The sequence below is a fragment of the Aspergillus affinis genome, assembly GCF_023601865.1.
Source record: "Aspergillus affinis strain CMG 70 chromosome Unknown NODE_229_length_25494_cov_93_873116, whole genome shotgun sequence".
Classification (NCBI taxonomy): Eukaryota; Fungi; Ascomycota; class Eurotiomycetes; order Eurotiales; family Aspergillaceae; genus Aspergillus; species Aspergillus affinis.
Window position 1 is genome coordinate 1 of NW_026516010.1, and position 25004 is coordinate 25004.

The 25004-nt window shown below is 46.6% G+C and overlaps 7 protein-coding genes across 7 annotated transcripts; 4 read left to right on the plus strand and 3 right to left on the minus strand.

Annotated features, from left to right (window-relative positions):
• KD926_004700 (reverse transcriptase) lies at positions 1-636 on the plus strand (the record flags this gene model as incomplete). Its single annotated transcript, XM_053095306.1, has 1 exon — positions 387-636. A coding segment is annotated over one exon (250 nt), but the record flags the coding sequence as incomplete, so codon positions are not given.
• Positions 637-1468: 832 nt separating this feature from the next.
• On the minus strand, positions 1469-2224 carry KD926_004701 (uncharacterized protein; the record flags this gene model as incomplete). Its single annotated transcript, XM_053095307.1, has 1 exon — positions 1469-2224. One exon carries the CDS (start codon positions 2222-2224, stop codon positions 1469-1471), a length of 756 nt encoding a protein of 251 aa, XP_052950008.1.
• A 4744-nt stretch (positions 2225-6968) lies between these two features.
• On the plus strand, positions 6969-7379 carry KD926_004702 (integrase zinc binding domain-containing protein; the record flags this gene model as incomplete). The annotated part of the gene is made up of 1 exon (XM_053095308.1): positions 6969-7379. One exon carries the CDS (start codon positions 6969-6971, stop codon positions 7377-7379), a length of 411 nt encoding a protein of 136 aa, XP_052950009.1.
• A 5996-nt stretch (positions 7380-13375) lies between these two features.
• On the minus strand, positions 13376-17246 carry KD926_004703 (uncharacterized protein; the record flags this gene model as incomplete). The annotated part of the gene is made up of 7 exons (XM_053095309.1): positions 13376-13835; positions 14083-14586; positions 14922-14992; positions 15052-15200; positions 15786-16696; positions 16769-17002; positions 17056-17246. 7 exons carry the CDS (start codon positions 17244-17246, stop codon positions 13376-13378), a joined length of 2520 nt encoding a protein of 839 aa, XP_052950010.1.
• Positions 17247-18341: 1095 nt separating this feature from the next.
• KD926_004704 (type III PLP-dependent enzyme) lies at positions 18342-19830 on the plus strand (the record flags this gene model as incomplete). The annotated part of the gene is made up of 4 exons (XM_053095310.1): positions 18342-18540; positions 18598-18993; positions 19071-19613; positions 19673-19830. The coding sequence occupies 4 exons, from the start codon at positions 18342-18344 to the stop codon at positions 19828-19830; spliced, it is 1296 nt and encodes a 431-aa protein (XP_052950011.1).
• A 774-nt stretch (positions 19831-20604) lies between these two features.
• On the minus strand, positions 20605-21550 carry KD926_004705 (Clavaminate synthase-like protein; the record flags this gene model as incomplete). The annotated part of the gene is made up of 2 exons (XM_053095311.1): positions 20605-21428; positions 21496-21550. The coding sequence occupies 2 exons, from the start codon at positions 21548-21550 to the stop codon at positions 20605-20607; spliced, it is 879 nt and encodes a 292-aa protein (XP_052950012.1).
• A 1591-nt stretch (positions 21551-23141) lies between these two features.
• KD926_004706 (uncharacterized protein) lies at positions 23142-24799 on the plus strand (the record flags this gene model as incomplete). The annotated part of the gene is made up of 3 exons (XM_053095312.1): positions 23142-23495; positions 23554-23808; positions 23888-24799. The coding sequence occupies 3 exons, from the start codon at positions 23142-23144 to the stop codon at positions 24797-24799; spliced, it is 1521 nt and encodes a 506-aa protein (XP_052950013.1).
• Between the last annotated feature and the right edge of the window lie 205 nt (positions 24800-25004).

Below are 25004 nucleotides of genomic sequence, written 5' to 3' on the forward strand. Positions count from 1 at the left end.
AGACAAGATCACAACAAAATTCAACCTGAAAACGTCTCAACCGCCTAAATCGCCGCTCCCTACCGTTCCAATGACTCCATACAGCGGGAAGGCGTCCCCTAGGCAGATACAGGAGTTCCAGGAGAAAGTGGGCTCAATCCTATGGCCAGCGATGCAGCGTTCGGAGATCATACAGATAGGAAAAGCTCTGAAGGTCTCGTTTGCCTCCTCTACGGCGGTCCCGTGGATTGGCATGCAGGCAAGCAAAAGACCGTTTCAACCTCTACCACAGAGGCGGAATTACTCGCTATCTCTGAGGCAGGCAAAAGCGTATTCTGATGGAAGCGCTTATTCAACGCCTTGCAATTCAACCTTCAACATGAAATCTCTATCAAATGCGACAACAGGCAGACTGTCCGTATTCTCCAGAGCGAGGATTCATCCTTGCCTACACGCCTTCGTCATATAGATATTCATCAACACTGGCTCCGTCAGGAGGTGCAGAACGGTCAGATCGCCGTCGAATGGGTCGCCACGGCTAACATGCCTGCGGATGGCCTTACCAAGATCCTCCCGATTCAAAAACACCGAAACTTCATGAAGATGTTGAATCTGCACGAATTCATCGACAAGGAGGACCCCTATACAAGTGCCTAAACTGGCAATCTATTCAGCTTCATCTACGATTCAGCTGAGGAGGTGTGTCAGCGAATATGGGGCAATTTTACCGCCAGGATTCAACACCTTGCCGTTTCCGTCTAGATCAACTCTGACGGCATTTCATGGCTTCGAGATAAGCCGATTTCAAAGAAGCCACGTAGTCATATTGCATGTTAAATAGCTTCGTTTCGATCCTCTAGATCAAGAGGATCAGACCTTCATTGAGCCTCGATTCTGCATACAAATTACTAGGCAATACGAAACCTAATTGTTCCAATAGTAATTCAGGGTGAACTATTGCAACATTACAACATCCTAGTATACTACTGTGTGCTCGGATAAACCCAGCAGTCTATAAAGCATTCTACAGAAAGAATGTTAATCAAGTCTAAATACGGATAAGGCTTCATATCAACTTAGCGCAGAACGAACTGTTTAATGTGGCAGTTTCGGGGGCGTGGCAGGGATGACTAAAGCGCTGAATTAACTACGTGATCTTCAACTATTCGATTCAATATGAATGAAGGTCTTGATTTCCTAACTATGCGATATAGCTCGTATTTGTGCAACCTCTGGAGATTCAAAACAGATAATCAAAAATGATAGATTATCTTCACATGAATCAGCAATTATGTTGAATAATTGACTGATCACTGACGAAAGAGATAGGGACATAGAAACGGTTGAGTACTAAATAAGTAGCCCTTCCTCGGTACAGCCTGGGCTTAATCCTCTCAGCATCCAAGGGCTCAAACAACTCACGATCCAAAAACCAACACGCATCCTGACCAGTAATATTCGGCTCGCTAAGAGAACCCTTTCCACAATCTTAACAAGATATGGCGAGGCCATCTACCCGGTCAAGGAGCTTTATCAATTCATGGCGGATTGTTTCCAGCTCCTTCTGGGAGCCTTTCCGCTGACCATTTGGGCCAAGCTTCGGGCTGTCTGGGTCGGGAGAGTATATGGCCCGGGAAAACAACGCCTGGATTGCATTCCAGGCTGTCTGCGCCCAGCCCTTTACAGTCTCATAGGCAGAGACCAATTTGTTCCAGATACCCTTGATAAAGTCCACAACGGCCTGGGCGACCCTTTTGATAGCCTCGCCTATGTTCTTGAAAAAGCCAATAACGATATTGAAGGCAGCGTTGAAGCCGTTGGCTGCTGCTGGGCGGCTAGCCTCTGGCAGCTGTCCGATAACCGCGATGGCAGCATTGGCAGCGTTGTCGATTGCTTCATTAGACTCTTGTTTCAATTGCTCAGCATTCGCCCATATAGCCTCCTGCCAATTTGCCTGAGTTGGGCTCGGATCATCCTTCAGCTTCTCGACCTTCTCGCTAAACCGGTTGTAGTCCTTCTCACACGTTGCAACACACTGCTGATTGATGTCTTTCAGCTTTCCCTCCACCTGGGCATCCCGGAAGGCGGTCACCGAGCCGCGGAGTGTAGCGATGGGGTCTATGCCGACCACATATTCTTGAGCCCGGATAACATCAAGCGTAGTAAAGTCGCCGGTGGTTACTGCTTCCTTTGCAAAGTAAGCTCGTTGGCGGATCTGTTTCTCCCAGCTGTAGGCAACAGACATGGTGGTGGCTTGGTTATGAGACCTGGCAAAGTTATTTTATAAACGTCGCCTCCTCCTTGATGGTACATCTCAGACATACCTTGTAAAGATATAGAAATCCTTAAAACCGTTGAATCTCTCTCCGAATCAAAGCTGGAAAGCAGGAGTATAGCCTGGTTATTGAAAGGGTATATACAAGCCCTGGGGGTTACGAGATACTTATAGGAAGAAAATATTCTAGGAGCTGTGATCAGCTGGCTTTCCCCCTGATTTCTCTTGGGTACCTTTCAGCTGAGCCCATTGCCAGCCCCTCTTCCACCACCCCCTCCTCCTCCGTATTTCCTGAACATAATCCCGACGATTTACGACGTTACATCGGTTGCAGCAGCCCTCAGCTCCCTAGCGATGCATGTGAATCTTGGGCGTAACCAGTTTCTGTACACATATAGAAGGTAGAACTAGGTGTCTCAGTTCAGCTCGCTGGCGATATGCATGTAAATCTTAGACGTGGCCAGTTTCTGTACAGATATAGAAGGTGGAACAGGTGTCTCATTTCAGCTCACATAGCGATCATGCCCATGTCAGATATGCAGTCTACAGGGAATACGTGCATATTCCCAATTCCAAATACTCCAAACGCGTGTCTCTTGAGCCCGAAACCTCGTACCCTATTTGGTCAGAGGCAGTAGAGTTGGAGTGGTGATCGATCGCCCAACATTATGCTTTTGGTTAGACCCTAATAGGACCTTTGTAGATGCTAAAGGTTCTCATGCACGCATTTCAGCCAGCCAGCTTCATTCAGTCCAACAGCTATGCACATTCCCACATTTCTTATCCCTTGGAAGCTAATTTTAGGTGCTCTTACACGCCTCGGTAGCTTTTATACCCATAGAGTGAAAAGAGGGGCCGTTGAGGTGCCTCATACACTGATACGTACTAATATCCAGTATCTGATCTTGAGACATAAAAAGGAGGTCAATATGAATCCTAATATCAACATTGATCAACTATACTGGATAACTAGGTCACTTATCAATAGTACATACGCAACTCTCCCTAACTCTGGCACGGAATGGGGACTTTTCCAAGTATTGGCTGGATGAAAGGCATGCTCCACAGTGTATTTAACCTTGGTAAGCGTAAAAGATAGCATTGGTTACGGCCGCCTAAAGTTTCTCGTTACTAATTTAGTACATTGGAATTGTCGGCACGGAATGAGCATTGCAGCTGAGACATAGACCAATAACTGGTCTGCCCTAATATCTACACTCACTATTCACTGTGTAAATCTACTCTCCTGGGATGTTGCGAGAAGTGGTACTTTCGAATAACCCCTGTAAATCACTCAGCTCAAGACCCACAGGCAATATCTCTATTAGGAAAGAATACTATCGCTTCATTTTAGCCGTCCAAGCCGGGTAGTCCCGGGCCCGCCCCCTGCAAAAAAAAAAGAAAAGAAAAGAAAAGAAAAGAAAAGAAAAGAAAGGGCACGGTGGAGTGGAGAATGGAGAGTGCATTAATAAATCTAGATACTTTCCATGGCTCAGCTGAACCAGCGTTAATATTACATGCACGTTACAAATGCAAGCTTCTACCACACTAGTTACCTCGGCTCGACCCATATATGATCAACCAGGGAGGTCAATCATTTCCAGCGTGTTGTCATCAGCAGAACAGCGCCCTATATATTATGCCGCTAGGATATACTTGGGCTTTATATTCAAGGTTTACAAACAGTGTTGCACGGATTGCGTCCTTTTTTACATACCAGAGCCCTCTTCTCCTTAGGAAAAAACACCCCATATTGCCCTAGTTTTGCCTTGCGTGGTTTTGTATCCAGTATACGGGTAGGGCCCCTCGCACTCTTCTCCCTTGACCTACCCACTGCCAAGCCCGTAACAATATCATCTACTACATGTAAATCTTTTACACTATAATTTAGCTCCTAAAGAGATGAACAAATCATTAATATTACTATAGGAGAGTTAGAATTCAGAATGATTTCATCAAGATACATGAAAGGTAAGTGGAATATTGACAGTATTCGCACCAAATACTGTGACAGTTATAAGAAACAGTAACCTAATATAATTTGATAAATCAGCATTTTTATGTATCTTGGCATGGCCTAATTGGGAACTTTATGCTGAAATGGGTTCTTGGCGGGTAACCCCCAACCCGCGGGTTTATGGGGTTGGGTTCAGTGTTCAGTGTTCAAACCCGACCCATGGCGAGGTCTAGTTAGCGTAGCGGGGGTCTGAAAATTTTACGATCAGGGCGGACAATTTCTGGTTCTTATAGTTAGATGGGTAAGTGAGTCACGCGGTACGTATAATTTGGGGACTCTATTGAGTCTTCTTCTTTATCCAGCAGTCCCTGTTTTCCTCGAGTAACTCGTTAGTTACCCGTTATTATTCTGTATCAGTAGTGAAGTCTCCAATTGACTTAAATGCGATCCTATATATAACGATGCCCCAAGAGGGATGCCGCAGCATGGCTCCCGCGCTTAGATAGTTAATCCATTGATCGTGGATCCTGGCGGCTTCGGCCTCAGCGGCGTAACGGAGTGAGAGGTTTAGGTTACCGGACCTAAACTGTCTAGTAGCTACAAAACGCGTTTAACCAAAGAAAAAATCCCTGTTTAGCTGTATGTTTTTTGTTCTACTGTTTCCGTTCTCTACTTGATATTCGAAACTGTAAGACATCAGTAGGTACGCATTATACCAGTATCCTGTAATTTAACGATGACCTTGCGGTCCTTGCTGAGCTCCGACGGGGTGGTCAAGACAGTGCTAGAGGAACCGTAAGAAAAGGTCGTATAGGCCGGGGAAGGCACGTTGCGGACTACAGAAGCTCAGAACTGGTAATTCTGCTTCTGAATACTTGATTGAGTGTAATATTTTTGTTTTTAAACGGTCTAAAAGGTCTGCCGGATATTGGCTAACTTAGAGCCGATACAGCAGTTAGCGATCAGAATATTTACAATTTTGCGTTACAAAAAATTGCAGATATCAGCTATTTACTGTATAAAGCTGAATGCCGGTTTAAAAAGCTGTTTTTCATTCGATTTGTTAAATAAAAAGTATCGTTGCGCATCTTTATTGAAGTTCAAAACGCAGTTAAGAAAATTCTGATTATGCGCGCTTACTGCCTCAGGAATCCCTGAAAGGGCCGGCCACAAGGGTTTCGCCCCAACCATATCGATATCCCCTATAAAGTTAGGCTCAATCGATAGCGGCTAGGGTTGATAGTAAACTAGCTGATTCTAGAGGCTGTAGCTGTCGTGGTGGTTGAGTAATTTCAAAAATTAGGTTCGCGTCGAAGTTGTTGTTTTCATGGAAAAAATATATGCTTGATGCACTTGAAGCTGGCCGATTGAAGCTAGATGAGTATTACTCTCAGACTGATAATATTCGAGAGAATATTTACGCGGTTAATACAATGCTTGCGCCTGTTAATAAATTTCAATTATTTCTGACTAACGATTGGGATCAAAAGTGGCGCAATATTTATCGTAAATCCTTTCAAGAAGCTCTCGCTCCATACCAGAATCGTCTTTCTGATACTTAAGGATCGCAAGGAGGCTCTCAAGTGGCAGTCAGGCCAAGTTCAAAACTTAATAAGATATTAAATGGATGTCAAAAGCGGCCAAAGACAGCTACCGATAAAATGACACAATATCTTGACAGTAGTATATTTTAACGAAGTGTAAATAAAATAGTATTAACCGATTGATAGATATAATTGATATTGGACCTCTTGCGTTCTGGAGAGAAAACCAAGGCTGTTTTCCGGCGATTGCCACTTTTGCGCGAGACTTTCTCTCAGTTCCAGCAATCGGTACTGGTGTTGAACGACTATTTAATACTGCTCGAGATATCTGTCATTATTGACGAGGAAGAATGAAATTTGAAACGATTTAAGAGCTAATAATGTTTCTCTGTACTTTAAGATTTGATCTTGAAGAAAAAGAGTATCAGCAGCTAGAGAAATTTTTCTCGAGAGAGGAGATTGAAGCAGCAAAGGAAGAAAAGGACCGAAAGCTTAATAAGATTGAAGTAGAACCAATCAGTGATACTGAGAAGTCAAATAACAAATTAAATGATGAGATAGTGGTAGAAGTAGCTCCTTCTTCTACTGTCCAGGATTACACTAAGTTTAGCCTGCCAGAGAATATCACTCAGCTACGGGCGTCAGGACGGAAACGCAAGAGTCGAGAGGGTGATACCTTTGAATGTCATTAATTAGTGATAGTTATTTTAATGTATTCTTCTTGAATTAAAGCTCTAATCATATTCCTAATTGTGTAATAGTTTCAAATTGAATAGTAAGATATAAAGGAAATACTCAATATTACAGCTAGAAATTGCATAAATTATGCAGCCAGGGAACATAGGCATGCTTGTACTGTTTGTGGCCCAATTGGGGGCCCAGGGCCCATAATGGGCCAAAGGACTCGACCCATGGCCCACTGTGGGCTCTGATAAAGCCTAAACAAGAGTCAACAAGAAAGTCTCCCCAGGAGAAGAACTTAGATAAAGTAACCCTCGCGTAATGGGTGCTTCCATTTATACGCTACCTCTAGACTTCGGCAGGACCCATGGGTACCCATGGGTACCCATATAAAACCCATCGATGGGTTGGGTTTTGGGTCCAAGTCTCCGACTGTCAGGAACCTTCCGGTATATTGGGTCACATGACTCTGTCACGTGACCCACAGATAGCAGACATAAATAGTTTCTTCACGCAGAACAAGCTGCACTCCATGCAGCTTATTCTTCGTCAATGCATACCTACGTTTCTTGAGGTCAGTGCCTTACAACAGATGATACCGGATGACGCCCTGGAGCAGGCCATCCGTGACGAGCGTACGTTAACTACGCAACTCTGCATCCTCGAGAACCTGGAAGGAATTAAGATCGTTAACCAAGTGTTAGCTGCCAACCGGTCTGCCCCCTCACTGGAAGGCCAGCGTGCCCAGGCACAGGAGCTAAGTGATAACTGGTCGTTACAGGATGGACTACTCCTGCACCAGGGACGTCTAGTGATTCCAGAAGAAGATCTAGAGCTGCGCACCCGACTTCTAGAGAAAATATACAGCCAGCGTTTGACTGCCTACCCGGGACGCATGAAGACCCGCCGCCTTTTCCAGCAACGATTCTACTGGCCGGGATAGGGTCGAGATGTAGACCGCTACATCTGAAACTGTCAGTGTCAGGCAGATAAGGTCCCTAAGGACAAGACCCCCGGTCTGCTCCAATCGTTACCGGTTCCCGTTCGGCCATGGCAACACATCTCTATGGATTTCAAAGAGTTCCCGAAGGACAAGAGCGGATTCGACATGGCCTTTGTAATAGTATATCGATTAAGCAAATAGCCAGTGTCAGTTCCCTGTCATAAAGAGATTGGAACACGGGATATGGTACGCCTCTTCATTGAACATATCTATCGATACTATGGGGTACCGGATTCTATTGTCTCTGACCGGGGACCGCAATTTATCTCTGAATTTTGGCATAAATTCTACCGAATCCTGGGTATAGAGCTACAGTTCAGTACAGCTCGACATCCGCAGACAGATGGTCAGACTGAAACAATTAACCAGCATATTGGAATACGTTTACGACCATTTATAAATTACTATTAAAACGATTGGGGGGAACTGCTGCTAATGTTAGATCATGCTGCCGCTATCCTGGTCCAGGAGTCAATACAGATGACCCCCTTCGAGGTAATGCTGGGGTACCAGCCCCAGGCCTCGTTTGATTGGGATCGACCTGCTGATGAAGCTCCGGTCCCAGCCTGAATTCGCCTGGAACGAGAGGATGCGCTCAAATATGTTCGAATACTGCAGAAAAGATGGGACTTTGCCCGCAAGCAGATATCAATATCTCAGGAGAGACAAGCGGTCTAAGCCAATAAATACCGCCGGGAACCAGATTTCGGAGTTAATGATAAGGTCTGGCTATCTATGGAAGGATTAAGCACAAGTCGACCAAGCAGGAAACTGGATTACCAGAGGCGTAGACCTTATAAGATTACGGCACAGAAAGGACACGCATTTAAGCTGAATCTGCTTCCGGGGATAAAGATCCATGATAATTTCGCATCGGATTGTCTCCGATTAGCTGCAGATGACCTATTGCCCGGCCAGCGACCCCCAGTGACAGAACCGGTAGAGATATACGGTAAAAATGAATAGGAAGTTAACGAGATCGTAGCAAGCCGACTCTACTACAAAAAACTGCAGTATCAGGCCAAATGAAGTAACGCAGATGATAACCCGACCTGGTATCCGGCGAGCAACTTTATCGGCTGTCCACATTTGGTACAGGAATATTATCGGCAGTATCCGGACAGGCCGAAACCTCCGAAACGTCTAGACGCCTGGTTAAAAACATATAAGGAGGAGGAAAAATTTGAGATTACGCGAGAGAATGAATTGCCGGTTTAATAACAGCGATCGAGAACGATCGCGAGCCTAGAAGGAGGGATAATATTACAGACTGTAACCTGCCTCCGAGGACCTTTCTCGCGATACCCTATAACCTAATTCCCCGATAGGGACTAGCGTCAGAGCTGTCACACATATCGCAACTAGCTCCTGAATAGCTTCATAGCTTAGCTTAGTTTCCTCGTCAAATGCATACCCTACATTCTCTCGATTCCCTATCGTCAGTGTAGCCGTTCGTTACACTTTCAGTGTTTTAAGCCGGAAAATTAACTACCCTTGTAACTGTCTCGATTGTATAATAAGTGCCTGGGCTAGAATACTACATTCTTAGAATTTTCGCGACCAATACTGGGATAATCCCGCGATACCTTGAGTTATATGTAATCGGGATTTATTACATTATTAACTAACCCGAACCCAGAAATGAAGACCCATTCCTAATGTTCTTCCAGCGTAAAAGTAAAACGTACGATCCCAAAGAAGTAACTAGGGTCGTCAATAGTTACGCCTATAATATCTTATCTAATATTATTCCGTTATCTTCCTCGCCTTACTGGCCGGAAGGAGATCTCTTTTGCCCGTATATATTGACCGTCTTTTCGAGGGCCTGTCTCGCTATATTTTTAAGGATAGCGCGTTAATCTTCCTCTTCTTAAATGTTCTAGAAGATATAGTTATAGACTACCGGACTAGTTTGACCGATCCTGCGGATGCAGCCAAAAGCCTGCGTATAATTTGTACTGCGCCAGTCTACTTCCATAAGGATCAGGCTTGCGGCACGAGTAAGAGTCAGCCCGCAAGAGAAAATATTAGTTATAGTTACAAAAATACCGGGACTGCGGGCAGGCTCGTTTTTATAAATAAGGCTGGCTCCCGTCGGCAGCTCTTAAAACTTATTTACCTAGAATAACCGATCTGTAGCGTTTCTCAGGCCGAAATATAGATGGTGAGCGGGATAGTATTTGCAGATTGCCTAATAACGTTAAAACGATTGCTGATACAGAGACAGAGGGTTCAGGACAACTGACGAGATATACAATTACTGTTACGATCGGGTATTGTAACAGAATCACGATCTTGCGCGGTTGGCCGGTATCGGATTCGATACCTAGGCCGTCAATAATCCGCTGAACCGCGACCCAGCGAGACGAACCACGGAGTACTGTATCAATCTAGGAGGCCAACCAACTGTTCTCTGGGTGTAGTAGAATGTCCTCTGCCTCCATGCGTTCTACCGTAGTAAGAATATCCGTAATGGCCTTTCTCTGCTGCTTAGCATGGTAGAGCAGACCGGGAAAAGCTGCGCAAATGCGGATAGCTTGCGTTATACTGCTTAGCTTTATCTTTAGGGTGCCGCGGTTCATTGTGTGCATAACGTTATAGATATTGCCGAGACGGGTATTACGTAGCTGCTTGATATTCTCGCGGTTAGTAGCATCTAGAGGACAGTCGATAAGATATACAATCTGCTCAGGAAAATCCAGGCAGGTGCGGCTGAACTAGACGGATTCCTGCGTCCGTTTTAGAAAGTTAATCGCACGAAAGAAGATGCTAAGGCAATCCAGTATAACATCAATCTAGGTTACATTTTCCTTAACAGAAACGGTATTAAACTGCTTTTTAAACTGCTGAAACAGCTGATAATTATTTTTGCGCGTACAGGGATTAACCCGCTACTGCCGGGTTTCAGTAAGACGCATAAATGCTACCAGATTTGCCGGGGACGATATACAGGGTGTCGCGGACAGAAATCAATACGCAGGAGTCTAACATTTTGCTAACGTCATTAGTTTAAAAACGATAGGGATAGTTTTGCTATACATAATATAACACTTATCGCGAAACGTCCGGCTGACTGTAATACAATAGCTGGTCTTTTATATCGGAGCCTTCTTTGTAGGATCTAGAGGAAATTTCCGAGTCCGACTCATGAAATTGGCAAAACGGCTGTCATAACTCTGGGGGATTGTTAGCAAGATAAACCGGCTATAATGATCGCGTTTAAGATCTTCTCTAATCTGGCGCCAGGCCTCCCGATTCTCTGGGTTTATGGTCCCGAGGCGGTAGCGACTTACGATCGTCTTGTAAAGGAGATTTTCTTACTTTGTTAAGTCCTTTGGGAAGAACTGATCGGCCCCGTTATTGCGCGATTACTATTCTTACGTTAGGAGATTCCGGTAGGAATTCCGGTATCTTAGAATGAAAACTATATCGTAGATGTAAGTATCTTTCGTATTAACGATTAACTTCCACTTATTGTACTAGGTCGCAATGAGGCTGGCGTCGACAAAGATATAGTTCGCGCCCTTGCGGACCTGAAAGAGAACATAGTTCTTCGCAGACGATCGATAGGGATACCGAATGAGGAGATCGTGATCATGTCCGCAGGCTTGATGGTCTGGCTAGGAGGATGGCTGGTCGCGGGCTCGTTACAGCGCAATTTCAATCTATCTTACTGTTAGGATTACCAGATAGGTCACAAGAGTCTGCCCGGAAAAAGTAATTAGTGGGCAAATATAGAGTCCCGCAGAAAGTGTGACGAACGGCTACACTGACGATAGGGAATCGTGAGAATGTAGGGTATGCATTTGACGAGGAAACTAAGCTAAGCTATAAAGCTATTCAGGAGCTGGCTGCGATATGTGTGACAGCTCTAACGCTAGTCCCTATCGGGGAGTTAGGTTATAGGGTATCGCGAGGAAGGTCCTCGGAGGCAGGTCACAGTCCGTGACAGAAAGGAAAGAACTAATCTTGTTAAACCCGACATTGTCCGCAAGAAAACTTCCGTTCTGCAGGTTATCTCTCTCTTGATACAGTATTCATACCGTACCGTACATTTGATAGGGGTAAGGGCGTTACCGGAAACGGATTCCTGGAATAGGGATTCTGGCTGCTGCATCCTTTCTTATTTCCGGCAGAATTCTATACGTATAGCACGCGATATTCTATACTTCCGGGTCGAAATTATTGCAACGTAACGTGTCATTAAACATCAAGATTCTGGTCTTCCATTAGCTCGTGCTATTTCCTGAATTTCTGAAAGTTTAACCTACTTTTTCTCGCTGTTTAGGTCATCAATAATGCTTGCGATATCTTTATCGTTTTCGTGGTCGGGCTCACTGCCCCTGTCACTGGCAGTTGTAATCACATTGTAAGATTCTAAAGGGGAACAATGCGTAGTTAGAAAACAGGTAAGGAACGAAAAGATAGTATAAATACTAACAAAAAAGAAACAATACTATCTGTTCGTGCAGGATTTGCAGTCGGGGACATCGGTTTTACGCGATCCAAAGACACTATAGGCCCAGCCTTAGGAACTGTCGTAATCTCTAGGACGGAAGTCTGCGGATGCAGGTCGAAAACAGGTTCGTCAGGCACTTCTCTGGTCGACTCTTTAACAGTGGCGTTCGGAGGCTACTCGTCAGATAACAGCTCGGGTTCGGCAATAGAGAACTCCTTGCCTGCATCTTAGTAAATACCCTCGTCAGTATCTTTATCGATCTCTTGGCTAGAACTCTAGTCGGAGCCCCTAACAGAAAGACTAGAGGCCCGAGGCGTCAGAAACTGGCTGTCATTTAACTACCGGCGAGTGATATCCTTGTGTTTTCGTAGCTTACCGGCAAACATACTAGCCCGCCTATTAGAGCAAGGAGGTGGGGAGAGGGAATCTTTTCCGCGGCGCCCGGTATTCGAATTAGAACGGGGTAGGGAATCGTCTGATCTAGGGGCGGAGGGGTCCATCCGTGGCAAAGAGCTTTCGAAGGGGTCTAGGGAGGTCTCGGGCCGGATTTTAAAGGCCTGGACGGCCCCCGTAGCCTTCAGAAGTACAAACTACAGGCGATGGAGGGAGGAGACCGGTCTTATCGGGCTCCTATTCGGGTCCAGTAAGTATATTGTCTATCAAACGGATTATAAGGCTTTATATCTACTGATTGCTTAGTGATATGCCTTTAGTGTGTCTGCTTGAAGTGAAAAAGAAAAAAGATAATGGGAAGATTATGTGACGGTCTACAAAGGAGCTTGATATAAGACAAGTTTGTTTATGACTCGTAGTCAAGGAATTTTCCTATGGGGAAGAAAGGCTATCTAGAAGGGAGGATGTAGAGGCTCTATATACTGCCCGAGGCTTCGCCTCAGGCAGGAATGCCTGCAGAGCATCCAGGAAGGTTCCTGGATGCCTACCGGAGGGTCCCTAGATCCTATACTAACTAACCGGAACGTTCCTCCCGAACGTTCCTCCGCACCGGGAAGTTCCCTGGCTTCAGGATATCACATGGCTAAGGATCGCGAGGCGAAGGAGGAGAAGATAAAACAGGGATTGGAGAAGCTCTAATTGGTATAGTAGTGATGGTGGCATCATGGACTCTGATATCTCCAGCATGTTGCCTCCCAGTGAGCCTATGCAAATTGTCAATCTGAAGCTTGTATTCTAACTATTCAATGTGTATATCGATGGAGAAGTGAGCATCATAGTAGCCTTGGGGAGTTCATTATGTAGAGAGGTGCAAGGCAGAAGAGTTGTCCTTTAGATACAATAACATTAGTACTAAATTTAAGAGTATCTTGTAAGTGACGAAGTGGGTATAAATCTTAATTCTAGGTATCCCTACTAATTCTATTCCATTCCCATTGACGACAATATACTTCTTCCAGTATTTAAATGACCTCTATATTCCACATGAAAGCTTCGTATAACAAAATACTATTGCCCAAACCTGTCATTTCTTCACGCTCCTCCACTCCATCCCCAAGGCTCCAACTACTGTCGCACAAGCCAAGCCCACCGAAAGAAAGAACGCCGTAGTCAAAGCCTTATTGTACCCTTCGATCACACGAGGCATATTACCAGGATCAACATGCCGTTCTATATCGGAGAACCCCATGCTCGTCAATGACTGCGTGTCCATGTTCGGTAAAATCCCGCCTAGGCGCGCAAGTAGCTCGCCAGTGAATACCGTCTGCGCAATGGCAACGAAAATGGCCGGCCCAACGTTCTGCGCGAATATAATCAGCGCAATCCCCGTCGAAGCGTCGGCGACAGGAAGGACAGTCTGCACGGCTACTTGGGGGCCCTGGTAGCCGATTCCTGTCCCAACACCTAACAAGGCCTGGTAGCAGATCAGAGAGGCGAGGGACTGGTTCGTGCGTATTGTCGTCAGCAGACCAGCTGCAATGGGACTTAGAATGGCGGTTAGGATCATAAATGGGGTGTAGTATCCAATCGCGCTGGTTAGGGAACTCCCAACGAGGATGGACAGCGTCAGGCCAACTACAATCGGTAGACAAAGCACTCCGGATATTGTAGCTGAAGAGCCGTGGATTGCCTGGAAATAGGTCGGCATCTAATTTGAAAGACTAGTCAGTAAGAGAGAGAATGCATGTAAGACTGAGTTCGGGTATACTAGCATAATATTCAAACACTGACAACGAAGTGTTGTTGCAGAGCCCAAACCACATGCCGGCAAGCACACTTCGAGAGCGCATCACTCGTCCGGGGAGCAGTGCGTTATCGCCCTTTCGCTTTTCCTGCCAGACAAATGCAGCCAGGAACACACCAGATAATACGAACAGAATGATGATTCGTTTGTCATTCCATCGGTATGTCGTGCCACCCCATTGAAGGGCTAACAGCAGGAATGTAATGGCAGGGACAAACAGACCGGCTCCTAGAAGGTCAAGTCGCCGCAGCTTTTCCTTCCATGGCAGGGAGGTGAGATCACTTTTCACGGGGTCCCGGAAAAATAGTAAGATCAATATAAAGGACAAACCTCCGAGGGGGAGGTTGATGTAGAAGCACCATCGCCATGAGAGGTACTGAGTTAGAACGCCCCCCAACATTGGGGCAACAGCCGACGATATACCTTCGAATGCTGCTGCCAGGCCAGTAAAGATCGGGCGTTTGCGAAGAGGAAAACTTCGTGCTATAATGCTATATCGGTATTAATTAGGTTTCTTCTACTGAATGCAACACATTGGGGGGAGAAAACCAACGTGAGGACTCCGCAGATGATACCTGAGCAACCAACACCAGAGATTGCTCTTCCTAAGATCAGCACGCTCGAGGTTGGGGCCACACCGGCGAGCAAGTTTCCCAGCTCAAAGATGACCACAGAGGCGAGATATATGGATTTGATCGGAAAGAGTTGGTACAGCTTGCCAAACATAAATTGAAAGGCGCAGGATGTCAAACGGCTGACGTGCATCAGCCACAGGAAAGCTTAAGCTTGGAGTAACGGGTGGCGCGTATACTATGCAGAATAATACCAACCAGCATCGGCGATAGTCTGAAAATGTGTGGTGATGGTGGGCATCGCTGTTGCAATCATGTTGAAGTCCTAACCATGTTGTTATGTTAGCACGACCTCCCCAAACTGCACTTTATGACACAACGGACCAGTCCTGTGAGAATTAAAGACAGGAAAATGGCAACAAGAATCACGATAAGTTTGAACCCTGATGGGTATTCAGCGTTATCCTCGTCCTGCGGGCCATCCTCTACTTCCAGCTTTTCTGCTGGCTGTGGTATTTCATGGATCTTGGCGTCTAAATTGTTCTGTGAGCCCATTGTTGTAGGCTGCCTTAACAAAAAAGGTTGAATGAGTTGTTCCGGCTAATAACGGCCTTAGAAAAGCCATGAAGAGTGTGCAAGAATGCCACATTAAGTAACGCGAGTATGACTGGGCCACGCAGTGTCCTTACCAACTAGTGGCAATAGACAGAACTTGCATGACCATTCTTCATGCAGGGCAATTCCGGTGCCACTTAGGGCATTCCAGCCCCTGCAAGGGGCAATTAACCGAGAAAAAAATTGATTTATATAATACAATTATTACATGACGTGTACAATTGTCGTATGCTATGGACATGGGCTAAAATGCAGATCCTAGAGGATTATTCCGCTAGATGCATAAAATGAGAAACATTGTATCTACTATACGCTAAGTATGGTAACTAGAATTGAAATAAACGGAACAAAGCCGCTACGAATTCCTGCCGTATTTGAGCAGTAAAGGCGTGTACTGCTCGTGTATCTTTGGCTATCAGGTACAGACACTAGATAAACTTGCTAATGAAGTCTATCCACGAACTTCATCACTTTGTTCCCCGTCTCGCTCTTTTCGAACCCACTTAAGTCTTCCACAAAAGTCAGCTTGAATAAATGACGATTCTCAGGCAGGACGAAGAAGAACGTTTCCAGTTCATAGACGAAGTCCTCGAGAGAAATCGAGCATTGGCTGGCTTCCTTCCGGAGCAACCGGACCTCGAGGACTGTCTGTGGAGATGATTCATGGGTTCCGATGATAACCTGCCATTGCAAAACTCCAAATCCATCTCTCTGCATGAGCTTCTCAATATTATGAAACTCAAAATAAACCCCATACCACTTGAAACTAAACCGACGGTCACGACCTCGCAGACGCAGAATCCGGAAGTGTTTCAGTTCCGATTCAGGAACAACGGATCGCGCCGTTTCTGGTAATGGGTGGATGGAGGCGACATCGCCAGTAATATAGCGCACAAGGGGGTTTCGACGACGTTGCAACGACGTCTGCACGAGGACTCCCTCTTGACCCTCCGGCAGGGGTTTGAGGGCAGTGGGGGAATCGCTTTCCATGACAGAGCTAGGAAGTATTTCGTTCAGGATGTGACGGGTGTCAAACACAAAGTCCGTGTAGCCTGCTAAGCCTGCTTCTCCCGTAAGATCCGGGTTGTGTATCGAGTATGGCCCTGCTTCTGCACTTCCTAAGATGGAGCATATTTTGACGGGACCCAGTGTTGCAACAATATGCTTTTTCTGGCCATCGGTCAGGGGCTCAGATGTATAGATCACTTTTGTTAACTTGATCGCCTTTCGCTTCTCTTCCGGAAGGGTCGAAATATAGTGAATTACTTGGATGACTTGGCTGCCATCGCCGGTCAACACGTTAATATTGTAGTGGGCAATGGCGCGCACGACTTCGTCGGGAGTCATGAAATTGCCGGCGCTGAAGACGGTCCCTCCTGCATTTTCCATAATTTCGCTCATGAGGTCGAGGGACCTGCGCAGCGTGAATAAAAGTCAAGGTCAGCTGCTCCGTTTGGTTTGTTCCTCGGCCCGGATCGAAACGAACCTATACAAATACCCTGAAGCATGCGTTGTCAAAATCCAATCATGCGGCTCTATAACTCCACAGGTGCTCAGAAACTCGCCAAATACTGCGCGTTGCTGACGGTTCTCTCTGGTATCAGATATAAACATCAATGGAAGCCCTCCGGAGCCACCGCCTGTAATGCTGACATAGGAGCTACGCCGGTACTCATTTTGGGGGCTCAGGTCTTTTGTCAATCGCTCAATGACATGATAGCTGAAAGGAGTGAGTGATGGCTATCTAAGAACGGAAACTTGAGCCTTGCTTACAGATTCTTCTTGCTGACCAGAGGCAGTGACTCGAAGGTGGCACGCAGAGCTTCCAGAGATTGCGTATCTGCCGATTGCACAGCAGACTGAATCTTCTCCTGGTCAGGTGGATAGACTACACTGGGGTTGTAGAACGGATGGATTTTCGCAACTGCGAGTATTTCTGCTAGGGGGAAGGTTTTGCGAGCCATCGTGGACAATAGAAGAAATCAGAAACTGAAGATCGTAATGTTCTAGGTAGGTCCAAGGGAATAATATAAGGGATCCGTGGGCTACGTCTTATACGTCGTCCGAACAGCTCGACACGTCCCTCGTCGTGTTACACTACCTTGCATCTCAGCCTTGAATTTTTTTCGTGGCGGCTTGAAAATTACAGATGCGTGAATTATCTTGGTATCCATGACTTTGGCGTAAATTTGCCCATATACAGTCCCATCTCTATATATTGAGAATTTCCCGAGCCTACGGGCACGTAGATGTGGTCCTGCGCACCAAATTACCGATCCATAATTTTACTTATTTTCAGGTGCGTGGCAGGTAGACTGTGTGTAATGTATGGTATGTAACCCCACCTCAATAGCTGTATTTTTCATCGCATTGCGAATATGCAAAGTCAGGGATGTCAGAGATGGCGCTACACTAAGACCAGTAGTGACCTGACGCTACTGTGCACTATTTAACAATGTCAAAATTTTTCACAAGTCCGCGGACCCTGTGAAAAATAAATACAGGTAGATCGAGAGCCAAGTCACACTACGATGCATGTGATTCATCGCTTGGAGCTGACGTTACTACTCCGTATATTGCGTGCGCTGACGACGTGATATCGACTAGTGCTATGGCTGTATATGCCGCAATTTGCCACCCCTGCAAGGTTCGCGTGGTACGTGTTCTGGAGACAACGTCTGATTCGGTATTCGTTGTTGCATACTACCCAAGAAGGGCGCTTCAGCTGAATGAGAATCATGTAGCAATTTGCCTGCATGTAGCCAGCGGCTGCAGAACCAAGTGTATGCACAATGCCTGCTCCTTTCCAAACCGACCGACAGCGCAATCTTCCGCTCGCTTGAGCGTATCGGTGAGCTGAGGCGCTGGACTGGAGGAAGCTTAGCAGGAGTAAATTTCAGCCCCAGGTGAAAAGGTATACAGGGCATGTATCACGGTCAAGTCCATCCCTATAAGTACGGGTTAATAGCCAAGGTATACTTCCATTTAGGAATAGGAACACCCATTACTTGTCATTCTCGTATTAATTTTCCAGGCAGCTTGCTCGTTTGTCTTTAGCAATGATCTCTTCCGAAACCTCTTCCGAAATCTCTCCAGCCAAGCCGGTTGAGAGTATAATCCATCAGCGGATTCAGGAACTAGATCAGATTCCCTATGACATTCGCCACGACCTTCCATTTGTGGTTGCAGATGTGAATCAGCTACTCAAACAACATCAGCGCTGGTTACAATGCATTCCCAATATTGTCCCTTTTTACGGTAAGTATTCGTACATTCTCATCCACATACATCAGCATAATACTAAGGGTAAAATAGCCGTCAAATGCAATCCCGACGTGAAGCTACTCAAGTATATGGCCAATCTTGGAGTTGGCTTTGATTGCGCCTCCTTAGGCGAAATGCAACTCGTTTGCGATTTAGGCGTTGATCCTTCAAGAATCATCTTTGCCCATCCCTGCCACGCTGTCTCCGCATTACAATTCGCAGCCAAACATGAAGTAAGGCGGACCACGTTCGACAACATCGACGAACTAGACAAAATCAAGAAGCATGCCCCCAATATGAAGCTCTTGCTTCGTATTTATGCTGAGGACAGTACTGCTCTTGCTTGTCTGGGCAACAAATTCGGGGCACCGCTTGACACGACATGGGCTTTGCTTGAGAGGGCAAAAGAACTTGGATTGGAGGTTGAGGGAATCAGCTTTCATATTGGTAAGTTAGTCCGATTCCTTGATCTTCATCCCTATGCAAGATTCTTTCTCCAATAGTCCATCTAATCGAATGTATAGGATCCGGCGCATCCAAACCCAAAGCCTTCGTGACAGCCGTCCAGAACGCAAGAGGGGTATTCAAACAAGCGGAGATGCTGGGATTCACCATGAGCATCTTAGACGTAGGGGGCGGATTTCAAGATTCGAACTTCGAAATCATGGCATCGACTCTCCGACACGCCATCGAGAAAGAATTCCCGGATTCCATTCAGCTCATTGCTGAACCGGGGCGGTTCTACGCGCGGCCTTTCTATACTCTGATGTGTAAGGTTATCTCTCGCCGCCGGCAGATCGTCAAGTGCACGCAGACAGCGGAGTCGGACATGCTGTACTTGAACGACGGTATCTACGGCAGTTTCATGAATGCTTTGACAGAAGGCGAGACCTATAATCCGTCCGTAGTCGTGATCCCGGCGGAATACAGGGCCGATAGAGAGCCGGGCCAACACGTATACTCAGTTTGGGGACCGACATGTGACGGCTTAGACTGCGTGGCCAAGCAAATAACGCTGGAGTGCGAGGTGAAGCCTGGGGATTGGTTGAAATTTTCGGATATGGGAGGTAAGTCAACGTGCATTACTTGCAATGGTTCGAGATGGGAGCTAACCCGAGGACTACAGCGTACTCTTTGGCAACTTCCACTCAATTCAATGGATTTCCCAATTACTACCACATTGCATACGTCACGGAGCACATTTCCAATGGACACGGGAAACTGGTTGGAGTTTGCCGGGAGCAGGGGTGCCCGGAGGTGGCTAGCGCCCAGGTGGTAGTATAGTGTGACATGTAGGAAAGCGCTCTGGCTGCTGGAAATATATGTTAGTATGTTTTTGCTCTGTACTCCGCATCTCGTATAGTAATCCTATAGCCTACTAGCGTTCATTTTGCTATTCACGAGGGTATCGGAGTCCAGACTCCATCTTTAATATATATGTATATTGATTGTACCCATCAGTGAGTCCATGCATGAAATAGCCCCTTCGGCCTACCCAATGAGTGCATAATATACATATTACGACTTATTTGGTCCTTACCAAGTGCGAGCCTACATCGAAAGTAGTGCAGGAACTTGCAGAGTAACATGCACAGTCCGTTGCCTTCGGGCGGGGTATGAAGGGCTAAGGACGATTGAATTTTTGCTTAGCATGAACCAGGAACACGCAGACGCAGCCAGCAGATCTTAGACTTGTTAGACCTCTTGGCTTACAGCGGAAGGTCGTATCCCGTGCCTTCTACGATGCAGACGGTGGCGAGCCATAAGCCGAATATGCAGCACTCAGCAGTAGATCAGAATGTGATCTGGGTTGTTCGCCCGGCCGATGACGTGTAAAACGTGTAACGCATTACATTACAAGGAGTGATCCATGTTCAGCTGAGGAATCGGGCCGTCCGTGCAGATTTAGCCCTGCTTCTAACCGCGTCTAGTGATTTGTGGATTATCTTTCCCAGCCACCCAGGCAAGGGAGGACATATTAAATGGAGAAAATCCTCTTAGGTAATAGAAAATAAATCTTCTAACTCCTACTTACAGCAACGGATACGAATATTTTCACTATACACAAACAGACGGAAAGGTCTTCGCATCCCAGCGGACCCTTCGCAAGTGCCGTTCCGGATCGTTGACATGATTACGCGCATGAAGCCACCGGTAGTTATCCATCAGAATGATAGACCCCCGAGGTAAACATTCCGGCGTCAGATGAAGCGTCTCAGCCTTTGCCTTCGATCCGAGTAGACATTCCTTTATCTCCTGCAGCGCGAGCGCAGCCTCCGCAGTCAACGGGGCGACAATATCTTCGCGGAACCGCACCATACTAGGCTCTCCCTCGGCGTCCACAGCCATCAAGCTCCCCACTATATACTTTTTGTTGTCACTTTTCACAAACTCCGGCGGGACGTTGATCTGGAACTCAGGTCGCAGGAGAGCAGCGCAGGTCGACGAGGAAAGGAGCGAGCTGAGCTTGCCGACGTTCATCACAGACAGCGTACCGCCGCCACATCGATCCTCTCGAAGAACCTGCAAGGCAAAGTACCGCGGTGGAGCCTCTTCGTAGCTACAGTCGGTATGCCAGGGAAACTCCTCCATGGTTTCGGATCGGGCTTGATGCGAAGGCGTTTGGAAGGTGATGTTGTTTGGCCGCACGTCCCAGAACCAGCCACGGGATGCACTGTGCGTGATGGGGAGCCCGTGGCCGTGCTGTTCGTGGATTCCAACGAGAAGCTTTTGGAGATACCGACTGGCATTGTCCTCGAATTTTAGACTGACTTTGAGGATGCCTCGTTTCCGAAGAATGTTGGATACATCGGCGATGTGGCTGCGGCGGGCTGCGCAGTGGAGATCGCTTGCTACCAAGTGTGGCAGACTGTGATATATATCTTGGAGGTGCTGTTAGTGTTTTGTTTTATCTCATCTTGATAATGGTCCTCGAAATGCTTGGCTTACTCGTAGTAAAGCCCACCGGCTTGGTGGGCTTGATACTTCTTATGGCGCGATGCATCTGCACTCGAGTCTTGAATCAGGGCTCAGGTTCAGTGGAGGATTGATCAATAGAAAGAAAGAAAAACGGAGGAGAGGGAAATAGAAGGGCTCAGAAGTGACAGTAAAACACTCGCCCATTGAGCTTGTCTGATCAATCCACGGACAGGCATAAGCTACAGCGGGTTCATAAAGAGAGGGAGGGGGGACCTGATAATAGACAGCACAGATTGAGGCAAGGCTCACTCAGCCATACAGACCATTACGTGTCTCATTCCTCGGATCGAATTCGGTGCTACACTTCGGACACGTTGAGGAATTGGCCATGGTCCGTCAACCAAGAGGCCCGGCGCGATCAACACGAGCTGAAGGCGATATTACAGGGATCCATTACCTCTCACCGCTACCAAGTCGTCCTACACCCTCTAGCCTGCATACTCCGGCTTTTCCGGTTGCACTATACAGCCATTTGCAATATTTGAAGGGTCATCAGTCCGTATCCGAATTACATATCCTGATCTTCTATATACTTATCTTGTCTCCTATAGAATTGTGGTGTTTGGTACTCTATAATAACAAATTACGATCGAGTTCAAAATATGTTGGGAGTGGCTCTTCCACACCTGCAATTCGGATAATTTGGAATGTGCAGGCCAGAGGGTGTAATCGACTTAATCAGTCAATCTACACGCAGTGGAGATACCCTTGCTAGCGCCATCTGCGCTACAACTTCAGATGCCGCGCTAATGTAGGGCAACGAAGCGCCATAGATCGGTTGGCGCAGCTGAAGGCTGAGGCGAATTAATCCTAGCGCCTTTGAAATTTCTGCATGCTGCAAATAGTTTTCCGTCGGTAAAGCAACGGGAACCACAGTATCTGTTCTTCATTGCCTCGAAATATCCGGTCATCCGCAGTATTTGCATCTGTGCCTTACTATTGCTCAACCGAGGACAGTAACTAATGAAAATGGCACCTGATATTCTGCATCTCAGCGATCTGCTGAATGGGTTAAGACATCGTATTACGCAGACAACAATTACTCTTTGGAATTTACGATGCAGAAATTTTCAAAGCTCACCAAGTCTCAGCTGCTTCCAGAAAGTTCAATATTGCATTAGTCTGCATACCTCGCATGCTGAACTATATAATACTATAGGCCTAAATTGGAAATTGCCTGTCTATCGGTTCTGGATTGGTGCATGAAGATGACACTAATCTATCTCCACTGCTACCTTGTGTTATTGCGGGACTCGATTTGGTTGAAGGGCAGAAGCACGACATTTGCCACCCGCAATAACATAAGGTGGGGTTGGCAGTAAATATTACAGATATTACTGTAGATAATTTGTGATACAGATCCTCGTAATACCAAAAGTAGATTGCAGAATCAAAGTAGGGGCAAGAAAACGCAAAGGGGATGGGAAAAGCGGCTGAACATAGCCAGTCGCCGATCTAACCAAATGACTTTTATCTCTCCCACAAGATTCCCTTTTCTTATTTTATTCTCTCTATATCGCCTTCATAGTATATTCTCATCCGAAAGGGCTATCCATTCCCCTCATACTCCACTATCAATTGTGCCCCCATAGCGAATTTACTCATATCTCCACACAATGAAGCCTCCCGCACCAGGAACCCTTCAGCAAGTCTACGCCCCCCCCAAAGGAGGGGAATACAAGTCTATATCCTCCTGCGACTCCGAGAAAAGGAAATACCTTCAAGACCACAAGGCTGTTCAAGAAAGTCTGTTGGAATTCTCGACCGCCGATTCATGGCATAAGAGCGCATTAACAGCTTTCGTTCCGCGGCCTATTCTCGTCTCTTCCGAGCACAAGCGCCGGATCAACGAGATCAATGATGCTCTGGTCTCTGCTATAACGGACATTGTCGAGAGGTGGTGGACAGACATAGAGGCGAGATTTCCGGACCGTATGCCTCTGGAGCCTGCTGAGGAAGACCTTCTTCGTGTATGTCTTTCCACCTCCTACCTCTATGATAGAATCAAACCAAGTGACCTTGTATTAGTGGATCGATAGCCAAGTTCCCAATAACCTCCCGCTATTCCGAGAGTGTCGGGGATCGTGGAGACCGGACTTCCTGGTAGAAGAAGATCGCTCTGAGGGCGCCTCTGGCCCTTCGGAGAATTTTCGAATCAGTGAAATAAACGCTCGGTTTTCTTTCAATGGTTATATGTATGCCGCCTGCGGGCAACAGGCACTAAAGAAGCAAGGGATCTGTGAATCAGGCAATGGCTTGGTCGGGACGACGGAGCCTGCCAAGGTAAGTTCACGATGATATATATTACTTGTCTGGGGCTTGATTTAGTAGCCTACAGTAGCTAACAGCCATCCTGCAATAGATACTGGGCGGCATTTTGAACCTGTTCAATCCCGACTTGCCATTGCACCTGCTCAAAGGGGAGGAGTTTGGCAATGACATCCATATCGTTGTTGAGTTCCTCAAACTACGATTTGGAATCAGCCCTCGCTTTGTGCAACCATCCGAACTTAGACTTGTACCTGAGCCACGAGGCAAGGGCGGGTACAGACTCTGTTGCGTGGTGGGAGACGCTGCACTCAAGAACATGGAGAGATTACATTCGGTCAACTATCATGATGGAGAAGCTTTGGAAGAAATCCACCAGGTTGGCCTTGAGCTCCATCAGAGAGAGATCCATGCCCTGAGCACCGAGATGCTCCACCAAATTAGCCTCCGATGCTTCAATGACATGCGCACTGTGCTGCTGGTTCATGACAAGCGGATGCTCGGAATCGTCCAACAGGAGCTCGACACCCTAGTGGAAAGGAATGTGATTACGCTTGCTCAGGCGGCGATTCTCGACCAAGGGATTGCCAGCACAATCCTACCTGGCTCGTTGGAACTCGGCCAGATGATCAGCTCCTGCGAGAGGGACCCTAGCCTCAAGAATGGGTATATCTTGAAACCGATTCGAAGCGGCAAGGGCGACGGGATCGTGTTCGGGGAAGACATTGACTCTGCTGAATGGTTGTCACGATTGGAGGGCTTGCGCTCCTCTCAGTTGCTACCTAGTGGTGGCACTTGCGTTGTTCAGCGCAAGGTTAACCAGATTCGCTACGATGTGGTCTTGAGCCCAACAGGCGTCATGAATAAATACCCCCTCATTGGAACGTACCACACAGTTCATGGTGAGTTCCTGGGAGTTGGAGTGTGGAGAAGCAGTCCACACCGCATCTGCGCGATCAGCCATGGAGGCGCGTGGACTTGTTCTGTGACTGAAGGGAGTTTGTAGGAGTTCAATATGAATTGCTATTGCGGTTAGTAAATACAAATAGTTGTTAGGCTTTTGTTTAGTGTAGAGCCGTAGATATATACACCAGCATACTTGAAGTGGCACTATCAGTCTGATGCGTTGCCTATCTGATGAGAATATATACAAGGTGTTGGATACATCACTCTGTATAGTTTAGCCTCTATATATCTCTACTATTAACTGA